Source organism: Delphinus delphis, chromosome 11 (assembly GCF_949987515.2).
Source record: "Delphinus delphis chromosome 11, mDelDel1.2, whole genome shotgun sequence".
Lineage (NCBI taxonomy): Eukaryota > Metazoa > Chordata > Mammalia > Artiodactyla > Delphinidae > Delphinus > Delphinus delphis.
The window spans coordinates 40,163,507-40,183,350 of NC_082693.1; the positions used below are offsets into that span (position 1 = coordinate 40,163,507).

A 19,844-nucleotide genomic window follows, 5' to 3' on the forward strand; every position below is an offset into this window, starting at 1 on the left:
GTTTAATGCACTTGTAAAGAAACATTTATTACTAAATTAGAAATTTTAAAATACTTTCATAACTATACTATAATTGATTTTTTATAGTCCTGTGTATTTCATATACTTAAAAACATTCTGAGAAGAGATTCATAGGTTAATTGGACTACTGAAGAGGTCCATGGCATGAGGGAGGTTAATAACCACTTTACTACCAACTAAGTTGCTTTGGTAAGACTTCTCTAATCTGGGATTGATGAGTCCTCTGCAGCTGTGTTCAAAATCTTTTATTTGTGTGCATTTTTCTGGAGAGACCCCAGCTTAACTAGTTTATAACTGGAATCAGTGGGATAGATAATAGTAATGATAATAATATAATAATAGTTGTGTTCTCATGAATTGTGCTCACTATTGATATGTCAGGCCTGTTAAGTCTTTTTGCATGTATACATTTATATACATCAACTCAAACCTATCTATGAGGTAAGTAGCATTATTATCGCCATTTTAGAGATAAAGAAACTAAGGCACAGAAAATTTAAGAAACTTGCCCAAGATCGTACAGCTAGTGAATATTGAAGGTGGAATTAGAACTCTAAATTGCAGTGTACTGCAATAGAAATCTATAGGCAGACTAGGAATCCTATTTTAGGTAATACTTAGATGTAACTTTTTAAAAACTTGGTCTTGCAGACAAAGGGCTATACTGACTTCAGTAGTTTTATTGTCTTTATCTCACCTCTGTTCTGAAGGAGACACATACCGTGTCTGTCTCTCTGGGAAGAGGTAAAAACGTTTGGATAATATACCAAATTGTCAAACATGTTCCAACATAAATTCGGTTACAAAAAATTCTGAAAGTTTGAAACAGCAATTTGCTGTGTTCTTCTGGCTGCTAGAGAGTTATTTAAGTTTTTGAGCGCCAAGGAGGCAGTTTGCAATCTTTTCGTGTTTTTATGGTTTGCCAGTATTTTATTCATTTTTCAGATCATTTTCTCCCTCCAGTATTTCCAGCCAATTATGTCTGCTCTAGTTGTTTGGCAATGTTTTAATTGGATTTCTGTCTCTATTTGAGTTTTTCCCTAAAAATGAATACTTATAACTACTTATTTAGGTAGCAGTGACTTTTATGCACCCTAGGATGCATACTCTAACATAATTTTTAAAAATTATGGTAAAATACACATAACAAAATGTATCATCTTAACCATTTTTAATGTACAGTTCAGTGGTATTAAGTACATTTACATTGTTGTGCAACCATTGCCACCATCCATCTCCAGAAGCTTCATCTTGCAAAACTGAAGCTCTGTACACATTAAACAGTAAATCCCTCTTCCCCCAGATCTTATACAATTTTAAAAGTAATTTATCTGACTTCTAAAGTTTTCTGCTTTTTTTTTTTTTTTTTTTTGCCCACACCGTGTGTCATGTGGGATGTGGGATCTTAGTTCCCTGACCAGGGATCAAACCCGTGTCCCCTGCATTGGGAGCGCGGAGTCTTATCCGCTGGACCACCAGGGAAGTCCCTAAAGTTTTCTGCTTTTTTAGGTGATAACGTTTTAAATTTTAGGTTAGCTTTAGAATCTGAAGTAAGTGAGATATTTGCCTAGATAATTTTTCATTGATTTTATATTTCAGTAATCATGGGAAGTATTGTGCCTTTTACCTCAAGTATAGTACTCAGTTTTTTCCCATTAGCTTAAATAATCACATATTTATAAAAAGTTATTAGATATGACTTAGTTGAAATGACTTTTCAAAAATGACTGAAAAGAAGAAAGTGCCTTAACGAATTGTGAAATTATTGCCAAGAAGAATTATAAATAAGTGAATAGCTGAGTGATTTTTGAACAATTTGATTTTGGAATATTTATTGGAGCTGGATACAGAGTTTTAAAATGGATAAACATTTTCAAAGAAATATTTTCAAATATAATGGGCTGAAAATGAAGTAGAAATTATTTTCAAAGTGTGAAAAGTGGAATAAAATGCTCAGAAGTGAATATAAAGATGTAAAAGTACCTCATGGTGCTTCAAATTACAGTATGTGAAAAACCAGTAACTAGAAATATTGATATTCAACTATTTTCTATCAATTCAGGCTGTCTGTCAGCTCCATATTACTTGTCAGCTAATGGAAGTGATCTTTAGTACTAGACATGAACATTTGAAATCTGTAATTTTGGTCTCTCCCTAAGAGCTTAAAAAAAAGATTTAGGCCCTGTAGGTAGAGATGGGGTCCGTGTCTGTATTGCAGAGGAGTGGACAGTAGAGGAAGTTAGGAAACGAATGCAGCTATCATTGTGAAGTCTTAAAAAATTTTTTTTAAACTTCCACTTCGAATATCCTTAAGTGAAAATAGAAAGTGACTCTTTAGCTCTGATAGTGCTTGTAGGATTTTAATTTATTGTTCCTATAGTCTGTGTTTTGCTTAAGTTGTGTTTTCTTTAAAGTTCAATTCTTGAGGGAGGTTTCCAGTCTTGAAAACATTGTAAACTTTTGTGTTTTGCACTATGTTTTCTGTAAGGGTTTTGGAATCCTGGGTTCAAATGTTAGCTATGACCCGAGGCAAGTGACAACTTTTTTTGATCCTCAACTTCTTATCTGTAATTTGAGAATGATTCTTCTGACAGTTTAGGTTGTGTTCATGGTGGGTTTTTTTGTTTTCTTTTTTGTTTTGTTTGGCTGTGTTGGGTCTTTGTTGCTGCACGCGGGCTTTCTCTAGTGGCGGCTAGCCAGGGCTACTCTTCGTTGCAGTGCGCAGGCTTCTCATTGCGGTGGCTTCTCTAGTTGTGGAGCACAGGCTCTAGGTGCGTGGGCTTCAGTAGTTGTGGCTCATGGGCTCTGGAGCACAGGCTCGGTAGTTGCGGCGCACGGGCTTAGTTGCTCCGCGGCATGTGGGATCTTCCCGGGATAGGGATTGAACCTGTGTCCCCTGCATTGGCAGGCAGATTCTCAACCACTGCACCACCAGGGAAGGAAGCCCTGTGTTCATGGTGCTTATGTATTAAGCCTTGTTTGTAATACAGTCTAAGTAAAGGCTTGACAGACACTATCATGTGATCATCACAGCAAGTATTTCTGGGAAATTTATTAAAACTACATGATAGTAGCACTATTAATTGCAAAAGCTACTGTGAGATAGCACTGATTTAAGAGACGTATAACTTTGAGTTTGAATCCCAGCATTGTTATTGATTTGCTGTAAGCCAAACAGGTTAATTACCTTACTTTAAATTTTTTATAGTTTGAGCATATTATCAATTGGGCAAATAAAACTTTTTAAATGAGAATGAAGCTTGCGGACTGTTAAAATTTAGACTCATTTATATGCAAGATTTAAAGAAATACAAATGATAAAGTGCAAATCGGCACTTTATATTTGCTCTTGTGGAAAAAAATATTTTTTCTAATGTATAAGTGTAAGTAAATGTAAGGAAAAGAAACTTGAATATCACATACTCATGTTTCCTCTCGTCTGTTGCCTTGTCTGGACATTTGAACCAATCTTTAGTTCAGAAAATATCTCTGTATTTATAAACGACTGGCTCTAAATTAAAGACAGAGGAGTACTTTAGATGAATATTACTAGGAGTATGGTATGAACATAGGCATAGAGCCAAGGATGAGGAATTAAGTTTTGTTTGATTTATATATTATTGAGGGAAGAGAAAAGCATTTTCTCTGTCAGGGCAGAAAAGTCAGGAGTAATCCAGGGTTTGTATAGTACATAGTTGGCCAGTATTTCATACCACTAGGTAGTGCAAACTACAAAATGGGTAGAGTGACCATACCTCCCATTTTGTCCTGGACAGTCATAGTGTACACCTGTTTTCTGGAACAGATGTCGCACCCCATTTTATTCTCAAAAATGTCCTGGTTTGTATGATAATTTTTCAGAGGAGATCAGAGATTTACTGTGTGCTTTTTGGCTGGTTGTTGTTTTTCCATATCATTAACAAGGGAAGATAGTGTACTAAATTGGTACTAAAGTATTTGTTGTTGAATTGGCTATGGGAAATGTAAATTTATAGGATTTACAAAAATTTGCAGTTGAGCAAGCCAAGGGAAATAGGGTTATTCTATCGTTTTGAGTTGGAGGAAGGAAAAAAATAGGAGGGCAGTGATTGAGTAATAATAAGATACATTTATATGAAAGGTTGCATAAAAGAATGGTTAAGAACATGGACTCTGGGGCCAGGCTGCCTGCTCAGGTTAGGCAATTTTCTAGTTGTATGACCTTGGGCAAGTTGTTTAACTTGTGTTTCTCAGTTTCCTTATCTGTAAATTGAGGATAATACTAATATATGAGATATTATAATTATTATCTATCTCAAAGGGTTGTTAAGAGGATTGACAGTCAATGTAAAGCACCTAGTGTCTGGTACATAATAAACATAAGTGAGTTGCTGCTTTCACATATACTTATGAAATATCTCATTTCAGTTTTCGTAACAAACGGTTTGCTGACTTGGCTATACACACTAGGAATTAAAAGGTGCCCTTTTTTGAAAAGGATTATTTTGATATTTAGTACTGATATTTGAGGTTTGAGGTTTTTTGAGTTCATTTGTATAGTTAGCTATTGGCTTTATCAGATGACCAATTTGAAGTAAAATGACTTGGTATTTTGAGGACTATTTAAATGCTAAATATCTATTAATTGGGTTCTTAGTCTTTAACAGTAAGGTGATTATGAATCTCATATGAAGAACTTTTTAGGAAGAAGTCTAATTTTGATTATATCTTCAGATCAATCCATGATTCCCCCAAAGGTGGTTGGTTGTTTTTTTTTGTTGACCGTGTTGGGTCTTCGTTGCGTTCGGGCTTTCTCTAGTTGCAGCGAGTGGGGGCTTCTCTTCATTGCGGTGCGCAGGCTTCTCATTGCGGTGGCTTCTCCTTGCGGAGCACGGGCTCTAGGCGCACAGGCTTCAGTAGTTGTGGTGCACGGGCTTAGTTGCTCCACAGCATGTGGTATCTTCCGGGACCAGGACTCGAACCCGTGTCCCCTGTATTGGTAGATGGATTCTTAACTACTGTGCCACCAGGGAAGCCCTCCCCCAGAGTTTTAAGCACTCATCATCTGTCATCTGACTGAGGAAGTGGGAATTTGGGGAACTTGTCTTTCCCTCTTGATATTAGAGGATCAGCAGTAATAGTTTTATTGATGAATAAACTGAAGATTTCCTTCCAGGTGTGGAGTAAGTGAATCCTGATTTTTGACAATTTGGCAAATGACTTAGATTGGTCCAGTTGCCTTGCTATTCAAAGTGTGAGCCTCAGTAACTTCTTTACCCAGGACTTGTTAGAATACAAACTCTCTAGCCCTATCCCTGAACTGCTGAATCAGAATCTGCATTTTATCAAGATCCCTAGATGATTCTTATGCACAGTAAAGTTTAAGAAACTCTCATATAGCATATAAATTTTATTATTGGTCTCCTGTGTGCTAGTTACTGTTCAAGGTGCTAGAGAAGAGTAAACCATAGACAAGGTCACTGCCACTGTGGAGCTTGCAGACAAAATAATTCAAGTTAGGGTAAGTGCTTTGTAATAGGGGGTAAATTTTATTGCATAAATTACCATGAATCTTACCTTTTTTTTTAAATTTTTTTTTAATAGCTGAAAATTAGCTGTACCATGGCCCTAAGATAGAAATCATTGCAGAGCTGAATTGACTTCTGCCCTGGGTACTCTAGTTCTTATCTGGTGTCTATTTTCTATATCCATTTCTTCTGTATTGTTAGACACTGTAGGTGGAACTGGGGCCAGGGACTGTTTTACAGACTTGGTGAGGAGATTTGTAATATTCCTTAAATAGTATGTAACTTGTTGTCTTAAAGTTTTCTCTGGGGCAACTGTAGTATAGTGGCAGACTCTGCAGAGTGCCTAGGTTCAAATTCTGGCTCTGTCTTTATTAGCTGTGCAGCCTTGGGCAGATTACCTTTAGGTAATGTAAGGTTTTCCTTATCTACAAAATGTAGATGATAGAATTTAAATGTAGTTGTTATGAAGATGAATTAAGTGTTCCATAAATGTTAGTTATCCTTCTTTGTCAGAATGGGTGAAAAATTCCCATTTTTCATTTTTACTTTCTATAAAATGCCCCTAAGCATATTCTGGTAGGACTCTGAAGTTTCATGCTGGATGAAATGACAGGTGTTTATTTTTTGGGGGGGGGGGGGGCGGCTGTGCCTTGCAGCTTGTGGGATCTTAGTTCCCTGATCAGGGATTGAACCTGTGCCCCTTGCGGTGGAATTGCGGAGTCATAACCGCTGGACTGCCAGGGAATTCCACCCCACTTTTTTTTTAAAGTACTTGTGGTGTTGTCCTCTCAGTACTGGAGATGTAAAAATTAAACCTGGATGATTGATCTGCCATGAGGCAAATAAGTTTAATCAATTTCTATACTTTATTTCTGTTTTTCAGCATTTGTAGGGTTAAGTGGCATGGGATTTCTGTTTCTGATAGTAAATAGGTAAGTAAAACAAACAGTTATATATGACCAAAGAGATGGTTTTGCCATATTTATGGTGACTTTTTCCTAACTCTTGGTTCTGTTACCTTAAAACTGCTCTTTTATGACCAGAAGATATCATTTTTTCAAGAAATTTATGTTTCTGTTTTTTCCTTTCATTTGTATCTTTCCCCAGATAGGAACTGGCATAAAATGGGTCAATCATAAGGACTGCTTTTGGCTTATTCGATAATGGCATATATTGCTTAGAGATAGAGGTATTGATCTGTTAGTTTTATGGACTGACAATTTGAATTTTTTTGTGGTGATTTGAGAGTATCTTTGTGCTTACATACTGCATATGTGTATGTTGGCAGATAGTTTCAGCATGCACTTGGACAATTTACATCCTTTAATAGATGTTTTATATAACTGTAGCCTCAAGGGCTTACTTCTAGTTCTGTGGGAGAGATAAGGATTTTTTTTTAATGAGATAAGGATTTTTATGGGCTTCTTTATTAAACTTAGTCAAAAGATGAGTCAAACATGGTTATCTAGAATTTAAATGAAAAATTAAGTCTTTGTTCTCGTTAAACTGACTTGTCAGATTCATTATTGTGTCATTTTTAAGATTATTTGTTATATGAAAACATCAACGTTTTAATTTTTTTTTCAATTAAAAAATTTATTTATTTTGGCTGCGCCGGGTCTTTGTTGCAGCACTCAGGATCTTTAGTTGTGGTATGTGTGCGGGACCTAGTTCCCTGACCAGGGATCAAACCCAGGCCCGCTGCATTGGGAGCTCGGAGTCTTACCCACTGGACTACCAGGAAGTCCCCACATAAAAGTTTTTTTGATGGACATTTTCAGTTTCCAAATTTTCTTTATATTGAGTAATTCTATAAAGGACATTCTTATGTATAAAGCTGTTAGGCTAATATTCTCTGTGGTAGCTCAAATAGTGAATGTTTTAAAAGTTTTTCACATCAGTATTGACATATTGCTTTACAAAGGTGTTATGACCTTATTTATTTATTTGTTTATTTATTTGCTGTGCCATGCGGCAAGCAGATCTTAGTTCCCAGACCAGGGATCAAACCTATGCCCCCTCAGTGGAAGCATGGAGTCCTAACTGCTGGACCACCAGGGAATTCTCTCTCCACTTTTTTCTGTGCTTGTGCATTATTTCACACACTTGAATCATTTCCATAAGATAGCAACTTGCTTTACTATTTTTCCAAATGTCTTCAAAATGTGAACATTTTCCATGTCTTCTATATTTTTTTCTCCATTTTTAAAAACTTTATTTTGAAATAATTATAGATTCACAAGAAGTTGTCTCCAGAATGTACAGGGTGGTACCGTGTACTTTTTGCCCAGGTCCCTCCAGTAGTAACACCTTGCTTAACCATAGTATGATGTAAAGACAAGCAAATTTACGTTGATACAGTCCACAGAACTTATTCAGGTCTCATCAGTTTTATATACAATCTGGTTTTAAGGCTCTAGGATATTCTGTATGTGGCTGGACTACAGTTACTGAACAAATCCTCACTCTCTTGTTGGTGTCTTGTTCTATTCGGGCTGCTATAACAATATCACAGATTAGGTAGCTTATGAATAACAGAAATTTATTTCTGGGAAGTCTAGGATCATGGTGCCAACAGATTTGGTATTTCGTGAGGGTTTTCTGGTTCATAGATAGTGCCTTTTCACTGTATCCTCAGTGGTGGAAGGGACTAGGGAGGTCTGTGGACTCTCTTTTAGAAGAGCACTAATCTCATTCATTTTCATGACTTAAGCAACTCCCAAAGGCCCCACCTCCCAGTACTATGACATTGGGCATTAGGATTTCAATATATGAAGTTGGGAGTTACACAGATGTTCAGACCGTAGCAGTTGAAAGTTTCTAACTTTTCACTATTATAAAATTGTGATGAACATCTTTGTATTTATATTTTTGTATATCTTTCTTTTGAGCAAATCTGACAAGTAGAATTTCTGGACCAAAGAATATATAATTTTAAGGCTTTTGATAAACATTGCCAACTCTTAGCAAAGTTATATGAATTACAGCAGTGAGTTGTTTCTTTTATACTTGTCAAAATGGCACTAAGTAGTTCAATAGGTAAAATTGACATTTAAAAAAATTTTTTTAATTTATTTTTATTTTTGGCTGCATTGGGTCTTAGTTGCAACGCACAGGCTTCTCTCCAGTTGTGGCACGCGGGCTCAGTAGTTGCGGTGTGTGGGCTCTCTAGTTGTGGTACGTGGGCTTAGTTGTCCTGCAGCACGTGGGATCTTAGTTCCCCGACCAGGGATCAAACCAGTGTCCCCTGCATTGGAAGGCGGATTCTTAACCACTGGACCACGAGGGAAGTCCCGGTAAAATTGACTTTTTTTGGCTGGGGGGTGGGGGGCCATGCTGCGCAGCATGCGGCATCTTAGTTCCATGACCAGGATTGAACCCGTGCCTCCTGCAGTAGAAGTGTGGAGTCCTAACCACTGGACACCAGGAAATTCCCTAAAATTGACATTTTGCAATTAATTATTCCTGCTTGTTTTTGTACCTTTTCCCTGTTTGGTAGATCTCTTACTAGTTTGCAGTTCTATTGTTTTATTTTCTTTTTTTTGCCTGCATTGTGTCTTTGTTGCTGTGGGCGGGCTTGCTCCAGTCGGAGAAATGGCTACTCTTCATTGTGGTGTGCGGGCCTCTCACTGCGGTGGCTTCTCCTTGTGGAGCACGGGCTCTAGATGCATGGGCTTCAGTAGTTGCAGCACACGGGCTCAGTAGTTGTGGCACACAGGCCCTAGAGTGTGTGGGCTTCAGTAGTTGTGGGGGTGTGTGGGCTCATTACTTGCGGCACACAGGCGCTACGGTGCGTGGACTTCAGTAGTCGTGGCTCACGGGCTCTAGAGCGCCGGCTCAGTAGTTGTGGTGCATGGGCTTAGTTGCTCCGCGGCATGTGGGATCTTCCTGGACCAGGGCTCAAACCCGTGTCCCCTGCATTGACAGGCGGATTCTTAACCACTGCACCACCAGGGAAGTCCCCAGTTCTATTGTTAATAGTAACCTTCCAAACCTTCTCTGTTTTTACATACCAATATGTTTATCTGTACAATGATTTTATGTTTGTTAATATGAGTAAAAACCAAAATGCTTATTGTTTTGCAACTTGAATTTTTTCACTGAATAATATACCTTGGAGCACTTTCCACATTAGTGTATGTAGGCCTTTTTTTTTAAACTTTTATAGTATTCTATGTTATGAAATATACTACATTTTATTTAACCATTTGTCTATAGATGGATATTTAGGTTATTTTCAGTCTTTCACTAATGGGGGTCAGGGCTGCAATATACATTCTTGTATATGTCTTCTTCTGTACATTAATGGCTTTTAGAGTGCATACTCTTAACTAGTCTGGAGAAAAATATAAACATGCCCAGGAGTACTGCTTGTCTATATGCCATAGACCTCACACTTTGATTATTCTTGGCACCATTAGCAAGGGAGACATCAGATTTATGGGTAGTATGCTGCTGAAAGGCATATAGTTAATTATTTTGAGTCATTATTTAATGCTTAGTGAAATAGTACATCCCGTCAGTAAGTAAAAGTTAAGTTTTTTTAATCATAATTCCCCAATATTGGGTATTTATTTATAAATTAAGTATACGTGGCATAATATATCTTGCATGTTAAATATTAGCCTTAATCTCTTTATCATATTTGGGACCTCCCAATTCTTCAGTAGCTTTCTACATTTGCAGAAATGCCCATATTATGAGTTAGGCCTCTCCAGTGAACGTACTAGTCAAAACGCAAATTCCCAGATTCCCTTGTATCTGGATGGATGCAGGCATGTTACTAAGAGCCACTAGTCAGACCACACCTACAGATGTCTTCTTTTTGAAAATATACAATGTAGGGAAATGAGGGTTCTATTCATAACTTCCATTTCATAGACAGAAGTGGCAGCAGAGGCGGTCAGCTTAAAGTGGAGTTAATACAAGGTTGAGTTAGTTCCTAATGGAGAAGTGACATTGGTGCTGGTAATAATAAAAGTTGTAATGGATTTGAATTTTGGCATTTACTGCTTGGTGGTGGCAGGGTTAGTGATTTCCTCATCAGGGCACTTCCGGAACTTTTTTTTTTTTTTTTAAAGATGTTGGGGGTAGGAGTTTATTAATTAATTAATTTATTTTTGCTGTGCTGGGTGTTCGTTTCTGTGCGAGGTCTTTCTCTAGTTGTGGCAAGCGGGGGCCACTCTTCATTGCGGTGTGTGGGCCTCTCACTATCGCGGCCTCTCTTGTTGTAGAGCACAGGCTCCAGACGTGCAGGCTCAGTAGTTGTGGTTCACGGGCCTAGTTGCTCCGCGGCATGTGGGATCCTCCCAGACCAGGGCTCGAACCCGTGTCCTCTGCATTAGCAGGCAGATTCTCAACCACTGTGCCACCAGGGAAGCCTGACACTATCTTTTAATAAATTACGTTTCTGTTTAATTTAGCCAGAGTGGATTCTGAATTCTAACTGATAAGCATGCCCTGTTTACATGTCTACATAGGGACAAATGTAAAGTTTACTTGCATTCTAAAATTGCTACATAGGGACTTCCCTGGTGGTCCAGTGGCTAAGGCTCCGCTCTCCAATGCAGGGGGCCCAGGTTTGATCCCTGGTCAGGGAACTAGATCCCACATGCATGCTGCAACTAAGGGTTTGCATGCCGCAACTAAAGTTCGTGCATGCTGCAACTAAAGTTCCTGCATGCTGTGAAGGAGATCCCGTGTGCCACAACTAATACCCGGTGCAGCCAAATAAATAAATAAATAAATATTTAAAAAAAGAAAAGAAAAAACCGGTACCTAGAGGTGTTTTTGATTGTTTGTTTCTTTTGCCACGTCGTGAGGCTTTCAGGATCCCAGTTTCCCTACCAGGGATTGAACCCCTACCCCCTGCAGTGGAAGCGTGGAGACCCAATCACTGGAGCGCCAAGGAATTACATACCTAGAGGTTTTTAAATAATACCTGGGTACCTGTCCTGGTGGGGCTACCTGGTGGTACTATAAGAAAATTGGTTGTTTATTCCCTGAGCTAATTAATGATATGAAGTAGTTGTGAATTAACATCTCTAAGCGAAGATGTTGCTTTGGTTATTCATCTTTGGTGCTACTTTAAAGATGCTTTTGCTCCCTTGCTACGTTTGACATTTTGTTATTGGTTTTGATGTTTATTGTAAAAGCTTTTAGCAGCCCTGAAATCAAAAAGCCAAGAACCACTCCAATGTAAGACTTCCATTTTAAACAGGCACATGAAAACAAGGAAGATTGTATCAACTCTGATTTTCTAGCACATCAGAAGGGTAAATACAGTAGTTAAACATTAGTTGGGTTCTTTTGTTTGTTTTGTTTTGCACCTATGCCTCTACTGTTCCATTCAAATAGACAGTTGAAAGTGTACTCTTGGCCTGTTTTATATTAATAGCTGAAATAGAAGAGGAAGACCCAGTTTCTACCTTTTCTTCATTGAGCCCACTGCCTGGTTGCAAAGAACACTTACTTAAATAAACTATTACAGTGGTAACAAAATAGAAGTATGTACAAATAACAAGAGGGAAAGAGGAAGTAGTGACCAACACACATGAAGTTAGGTGTCCAAGGTGTGTAGAAACTATAAGGAGTTTTGGTAGAATAGGCATTATACATATATATACACACACACACATATATATTTTTAAAACTTGCTTGTTTACTTTTTTTACCTAATGAAGGTTTTATTTATTTATTATTATTTTGTTTGGCTGTATTGGGTCTTTGTTGCTGCACGCAGGCTTTCTCTAGTTGTGGTGAACAGGGGCTACTCTTCACTGTGGTGCGTGGGCTTCTCATTGCTGGGGCTTCTCTTGTCGCGGAGCATGCGGGCTCTAGGCGCGCCGGCTTCAGTAATTGTGGCTTGAGAGCTCTAGAGCTCAGGCTCAGTAGTTGTGGCTCACAGGCTTAGTTACTCCGCGGCATGTGGGATCTTCCCAGACCAGAGCTTGAACCCATGTCCTCTGCATTGGCAGGTGGATGCTTAACCACTGCACCACCAGGGAAGTCCCATTATATTTTTTAAAATAAGGAAACTGGGGTCAGTGATTGCACAGTTACTGGGTGGAAGAGTGAACTTGATCTTTGTCTGTTATACCATAGTTGCCTCTCAATTGTTAGAATTTCTCTTCAATTTTGCTTTTTAAAAAAAAAAATATTTATTTATTTATTTGGGGCTGCATTGGGCTTTCGTTGCTGCACGCGGGCTTTCTCTAGTTGCAGTGAGCAGGAGCCACTCTTCGTTGTGGTGCGCGGCGGCCCTCTCACTGCGGTGGCCTCTCCCACTGCGGAGCATGGCCCCAGGCGCCCATGCGTCAGCAGTTGTGGCTCGCAGGCTCTAGAGCACAGGCTTAGCAGCTGTGGCGCACAGGCTTAGTTGCTCTGCGGCATGTGGGATCCTCCTGGACCAGGGCTCGAACCTGTGTCCCCTGCATTGGCAGGTGGATTCCCAACCACTGCGCCACCAGGGAAGTCCCCAATTTAGCTTTCTTAAGACAGTATTGGTACTTTTAAAGAAATATGAATTTGAGATTTTGGAAAACAACTGGGAAGGTGGTTAATTTTTAAAAATTATGTTTTAAGCAGAGCTTTAAGCTGGTAAGAAAGCAAATGAAATCTTCAGACCAAAAAAATCAGGAAGTACTAATCCAGAGAAAGAAGCAGGTGTTAAACTTAGGTCCTGCCCCTAATGCATCTGTTGATCCTTAGTGGCCCAGAGCTTAGATTTTCATCGCAGTGCTTAGAGACAGGACAAAAGATAAACTAGGGGAAAAAACAGCTTTCTCAGAGAAAAGGGAAAACTTGTCAGCTTTAGCCTTGGCTCTGGGTTGGTGGAAGGAGGGGTCTTATTCTAACCACAAATCCTCTTTGATGCAAAGTAGGGCTAAAATTCCCTACTTGTTCTCCAGAAACCCACGTTGAAATTTTAAGTGATACCAGATTGGTAGTCTTACTGTGCAGTCATCCAGCAGAAAGAAAACAAATCCTCTGGGCTTCCCTGGTGGCGCAGTGTTTAGGAATCCGCCTGCCGATGCAGGGAACACGGGTTCGAGCCCTGGTCTGGTAAGATCCCACGTACCGTGGAGCGACTAAGCCTGTGCGCCACAACTACTGAGCCCGCGTGCCACAACTACTGAGCCCGCATGCCTAGAGCCTGTGCTCCACTACAAGAGAAGCCACCTCAATGAGAAGCCACCTCAATGAGAAGCCCGCGTGCCGCAACTAGAGAAAGTCTGAAGGCAGCAACAAAGACCCAACACAGCCAAAAATAAATAATAAATAAATAAATTAAAAAAAAGAAAATACACTTTCAGGACAAATGAAATAATGCATTGTAACATAAGGCAGAATGCGGTTTTTGACTTGGGAAAAAATTTCCACTTACAGAATCATTCAGACTCTCTATCACAGCTTAGATGGCAATAAAAATTGTACTGTGGAAAATTGCTGTAGATAACTCAAAAATTTGTTCTAGGTACTCAAACACACACTAACATCAAAGATATGTGAATAGTTTTAATAAATTTAACAATACTTGCAAGTAGGTTGGGGTAAAGCAGTATTTCTATACTAATAGTATTTTATAAAAATATGTTTTTATTGTATAGGTAGCTAAATTTTACATATAAACATTTCAAGTTCATCTGCTTAAAAAGGTTTATATTTTCAAGTTGAGCCAAAAACTTTAAAATATTGTTTATTTAATATTTATTATTAGATTACATAATATTATTGGGGATTTTCTTCACATGTAAGTAATGGAAAAGTTTTGTCTAAATTTATAATTTTAATGCACTGACTTTTTTTTTTTTTTTTTGCGGTGCGCCAGCCTCTCACTGTTGTGGCCTCTCCCGTTGCGGAGCACAGGCTCCGGATGCACAGGCTCAGCGGCCATGGCTCACAGGCCTAGCCGCTTCGCGGCATGTGAGATCTTCCCGGACCGGGGCATGAACCCGTGTCCCCTGCATTGGCAGGCGGACTCTCAACCACTGCGCCACCAGGGAAACCCTGCTCTGACCTTTAAAATTAACAAATGGATCCTTTTAATATTTAGCAGGTAACATCTAAAGGAACTGGCTTAAATCCTAATGCCAAAGTATGGCAAGAAATACCTCCAGGAAATACTGATGCCACTCCAGTAACTCATGGAACTGAAAGCTCTTGGCATGAAACAGCAGCCACATCAGGGTCTCATCCTGAGGGTAAGTCGTAAATATTTCATCAGATTGAATCATATTTTGGTTAAACATATGGCCAAACCAGTTTATAGAACTTTTAATAGATTCTTTGATTATTTGATAAAATATATTTATAAATGTTTAACATGTAATTTGTATACCATTCTCATTTATTTCTAGTACGAATGGATTGTCACTAATTTCAGACAGTAGCTGTATCTTTGGGTTCAGCATTTAACCCATGTACAATATGGTATTTTTAAATTAGTTTTGATCTACCATCATTGTCAGTGTTACTTACTCACTGTTTGATCTTAGGCAAATGACTTAACCTCTCCATGCTTGTTGCCTTCATCTGTAAAACATTAACAATAGCAATTAATTTGGCATTGGTTTTTCTGAGAATTAAGTGAATAAAGAACATGAAGCTGTCTTATACATAGATAGTACTATGTAAGTTTAAGCTGTTGTTAATCATTTTAGCTTATCCATAATGGTCAAACTTACCTCCTTTGGACTCTTACTTAAAATCTTGTGGATATTTTCCCAATTGCTAGAATTCTTTAAAATCTTGTTGTGCCCAGAGTGCCTAAAGATAGGATTTTAAAGAATTACTATTCACTTCCAGTATGTTTTCTTTAATACAGGTAATAGAGAACTTGCAGATGATATGTGTAAGGAATATGAAGTAATGTATTCATCTTGTGAAACCACAAGAACTACTACAGGCATTGAGGAATCAACTGATGGAATGATTTTGGGACCAGAAGATCTGAGTTACCAAATATATGATGTTTCTGGTAAACTTTATGGTTTTATTGTTAAAATGAGAATGCAGTATGCTAGTCTTTTTCCCTCTCCAGTCTTTTTATCATTGTTCTAGTAAACATGGCATTGATTGGTCTATTTTATTATTTGAAAAGAAGTTTATGTTAATGAAATATTAGGTGACTTTTATAAATACTGTTTTCAAATGGCCAAACATGAACATTGTAATTTAAAAAAAAAGTTTATTTTAAAGATCTTATTAAAGGAAAGTGTGAAATTAGAGATGAAAGGAGAAAACAGTCAATATAGTTAAAAAAGAGACCTAAATTACAATCTTTCAGAGTCCAAGTTTCTTGATCTATTAGTTGGGATCAACGCAAGTTCTGTCAATTTTCCCATCACTTTTGTCAGTGTGAAATGCATTTATAAATGTGAGATTGCAGGGATTAATTTTGAGAAAAAGGTTGTGTTATATCATAGTTCTACTACAGTTCAACTTGTGAGATATGTTTTTTTTCACATTCATTTAATTAGCATGGATTATTAATTGCTTGGACTTAAAATGGATAAAATTTAAAAGAAACTAAAGATAGACTGTAGAACCTGATTACCTAACTTTATTTTTCTAAGTTCTAAAGGGTTTCTTTGGAAAATAAGTGTAATAGGGAGTAGGCATCTCTGTCACTGCTTAGTTCCCTGGCATTAGTCAAGGTATATAAACCTTTGTTCTCAGTTTATTTATTATATATATCTGGATTAGATTTCTAAGGTCGGTCAGCTTGTAAGTTGATTTCTGAAGTAGAATGGGGTGGTATTTCCATATAGTAATTTAAGGTGGTTAGGTTTTGCTCCCTCCTTGTTATAATATACCTATCCTGGCTACTTTGAACTTAGAGTTGGTTTAAGTGAATTGGCAACCAACTGGTATTTTTAAAAGTTTGCTGTAATAACACTGAAAGCTTAAATGAAGTTATTATTCATTTAGCCAGCATTTGGGTGGATGAATTTTATATTAGAAGGGTTGCATATACTACATAGAAATAGAATGCTTCTTATTTCATTTTTAATGAAATTAATTTAATATCTAATATTTTGAATCTTGAGTAGTAAGACAAAGTAGTGGTAAAATCATGCACAAAATTTATCTTTACAGGAAAATATAGTGCTCTAAAATTAAGCAATGAAAAGAGTATTAAGAGATAGAAGTGGGTTTTTTTTTAATTGAAGTATAGTTGATTTACAATGTGTTAATTTCTGTACAGCAAAGGGATTCAGTAATACACACACACACACACATACACACACACACGTTCTTTTTTATATTCTTTTCCATTATGTTTTATCACAGAATGTTGAATATAGTTCCCTGTGCTATACAGTAGGACCTTGTTTATCCATTCTTTATATAATAGTTTGCATCTACTAGCCCCAAACTCCCAATCCATCCCTCCCCTACCCTACCTCCCCCTTGGCAACAACAAGTCTGTTAAGAGATAGAAGTTTAAGGAGTGTGACTAACATCAGATTTACTACCGATAGTACAGATGTGGAGCCATATATATATCCCACTTTGTGTAGTTCCTGTCTTCAAATTTAGATTACTGTTACTTTTGTTTATGTATATAAATTTATTTGTTTTTTTGGCTGCGTTGGGTCTTCGTTGCTGTGTGTGGGCTTTCTCTAGTTGCGGCATGTGGGCTTCTCACTGCGGTGGCTTCTCTTGTTGCAGAGCACAGGTTCTAGGCGCGCAGGCTTCAGTAGTTGTGTCTCACGGGCTCAGTAGTTGTGGCTTGAGGGCTCAGTAGTTGTGGCTTGTGGGCTCAGTAGTTGTGGCTCACGGGCTCTAAAGCGCAGGCTCAGTAGTTGTGGTGCACGGACTTAGTTGCTCCACGGCATGTGGGATCTTCCCGGACCAGGGCTCAAACCCGTGTTCCCTGCATTGGCAGGCGGATTCTTAACCACTGCGCCACCAGGGAAGCCCCTAGATTACTGTTACTTTTTTTTTTTTTTTTTTTTTGGTGGTACGCAGGCCTCTCACTGTTGTGGCCTCTCCCGTTGCGGAGCACAGGCTCCGGACGCACAGGCTCAGCAGCCATGGCTCACGGGCCCATGACCAGGTCACGAACCCGTGTCCCCTGCATCGGCAGGCGGACTCCCAACCGCTGCACCACCAGGGAAGCCCCACTATTACTTTTGTTCTTTGAGTTTTCATTAAAGGAATAAATAGTTATCACATTTTTTTAAGTATTTAGGGTAATGTTTTACAATATGGTATCCAAGTGCTTTTAGTATTACCGATGATTTGTTAATTACTTGATAAAATATGTAATTTAAAAACTGATATGAGGGCTTCCCTGGTGGCGTAGTGGTTGAGAGTCTGCCTGCCAATGCAGGGGACACGGGTTCGTGCCCTGGTCCGGGAAGATCCCACATGCCGCAGAGCAGCTGGGCCCGTGAGTCATGGCCGCTGAGCCTGCGCGTCGGGAGCCTGTGCTCCGCAACAGGAGAGGCCACAACAGTGAGAGGCCCGCGTACCGCCAAAAAAAAAAAAAAAAACTGATATGAAATCTGTCTAAAGAAAGAAGAATAGATAGGTTAAAAGGTAGACCTTGTGTGTATCTGAATTCTAAAAAGAATAAAAATACAGTTTTCTGGTGATTTTAATTTGTGCATACTTTGTGGCTTACTCTGAAAACAATATGTAAAGTTTACTACCTATGGTAATTAGATATTAACTTTTCCCCTCTTGTTTTCTACTATCAGGAGAAAGCAACTCAGCAATTTCTACAGAAGAACTAAAAGAGTGTTTGAAGAAACAATTAGAATTCTGTTTCTCACGGTACACTATCATTTTTAAACTGACCTTTCTCCGTTTTGAATTGTTTGATTAGTAGATGTGAAATACCTATGAAATAGAATGGAAAAATGGTTTTAATTTCCTTTGGTGATGTATTTTGGTATCATTCTTCAGTATATTTCTTAACGAGATTTAAAGATGTGGTCTCCAGTTGATTATGTAAAGGGTCTAGTCCCAGTAGAAAGATAATGAAATTTCTTTTGGATATTTTTCCTATAATCATATTCATTTTTAGGGTTCTCTATGTTTTTAGTAGTTTGCTCTTGTAATCTTTGAGCATAGAGTTATTTTTAATAAGATGTGGATGGGTATAGAATTTATATTACCAGTTTCTTCTATTAAATAAAGAGTTCCTTCAGGCAAACATTTCAAGATACCTTATTTACAGATAAGAATTAAGAATTATGTAGGTATATTTATAGCTTAGATGTATAAACCTTCAGTATGTAGAACTGCCCCTTCCAAAATAAACAGAAGTTTGGATATGTGTGCAAATGTAATACCTTCTGTTTTTTGGAGGAGGACCAGTAAACCAATTTTTTAAGCTAGAAACCTGGATTTTATCATAGACTTCTTTATTTCCTTACATATAATACAGTCTTGACTCAGTTTTAATTGATTCTTCATCCTGAATATCTCCCTTTTCTTCTCCACCTTTTTCTTCTTTGCCTTTATAGTCTAGTACAGGCCCTAGTTTTATGAAAACAAGACCCTTCTAGTCAGTTGTGCCTATGATGCAATTCATTTTGTCTCCCATACTTGTCATAGTTGTTTTAAAATCTTTGCCGACTAGCTGGATCATTTGTGTGTCTGCTTATATTTGAGGGTTTTTTTCTCTTGATTGTCACAATTTCCTGGCTTTTTGCATGTCTTATAAATTTTGATTATAATTTGGACACTACATATGCTGGGCACTACATAATAAAAGAAACTAGAAAGCTGCAGTGTCATAATTTTTCTCTCTAGACAAGAGTTGAGCTTTCTTCTGGTAAGCAGAAGCAGATTGATTTCTTCAATCCAGTTAAGGATTGAGCTGAGTCAGGGCTGAGCAGCAACTTTAATTAGACTCGATCGACCTCTGATTTATCTCTGTTCCTTAGGCATGACCTTCTTAGGCTTTTGATTTAGAAGTTGGCAGGTTTCTGTTACCTCAGTCGTGAAACACCAAGGGAAATTTAGTTCTGTTCTTCAGAGGTTTGAGATGAGCTCTTTAGCCTCTTACCCTGTACAGCTTCAAAATCTGGCAAATGTCTTGTCAGGGAGACCTGTCTTAGGTTTGATGCAAGGTTGCTTCTTCTACTGGGGCTTCCACAAGACCACAAAGATTTTACTCTCCTTTTTCAGCCTTCCATCTTTCAGGGTCCCAGCCTTCCATCTTCCTCCTTAGAACTCAGTAAATGTCATATAGAGGAAAATCAGCTGTGTATTGGGGGCTCCTTTAGCTTCCAATTCATAATACCAGTCTTGTGCAACTGCCTAAAATAAAGCTCTACTAGTTTCTTTCTGGTCCAG

The 19,844-nt window shown here is 38.2% G+C and overlaps 1 protein-coding gene across 5 annotated transcripts in view; it reads left to right on the forward strand.

Annotated features, from left to right (window-relative positions):
- LARP4 (La ribonucleoprotein 4) overlaps nt 1–19,844 on the forward strand; it is a 62,994-nt gene that overhangs the window by 2,456 nt on the left and 40,694 nt on the right. For 2 of the 5 annotated variants that reach the window (XM_060024758.1, XM_060024759.1), the window contains exons 2-5: nt 6,412–6,460; nt 14,584–14,731; nt 15,355–15,507; nt 18,239–18,314. In XM_060024758.1, the coding sequence (XP_059880741.1) occupies nt 15,378–15,507; nt 18,239–18,314 (206 nt within the window). In that variant the 5' untranslated portion in view covers nt 6,412–6,460; nt 14,584–14,731; nt 15,355–15,377. Of the gene's footprint in view, nt 1–1,445; nt 5,522–6,411; nt 6,461–14,583; nt 14,732–15,354; nt 15,508–18,238; nt 18,315–19,844 lie in introns of those variants that run through there. The other 3 variants (XM_060024756.1, XM_060024754.1, XM_060024755.1) reach the window with 3 other exon arrangements.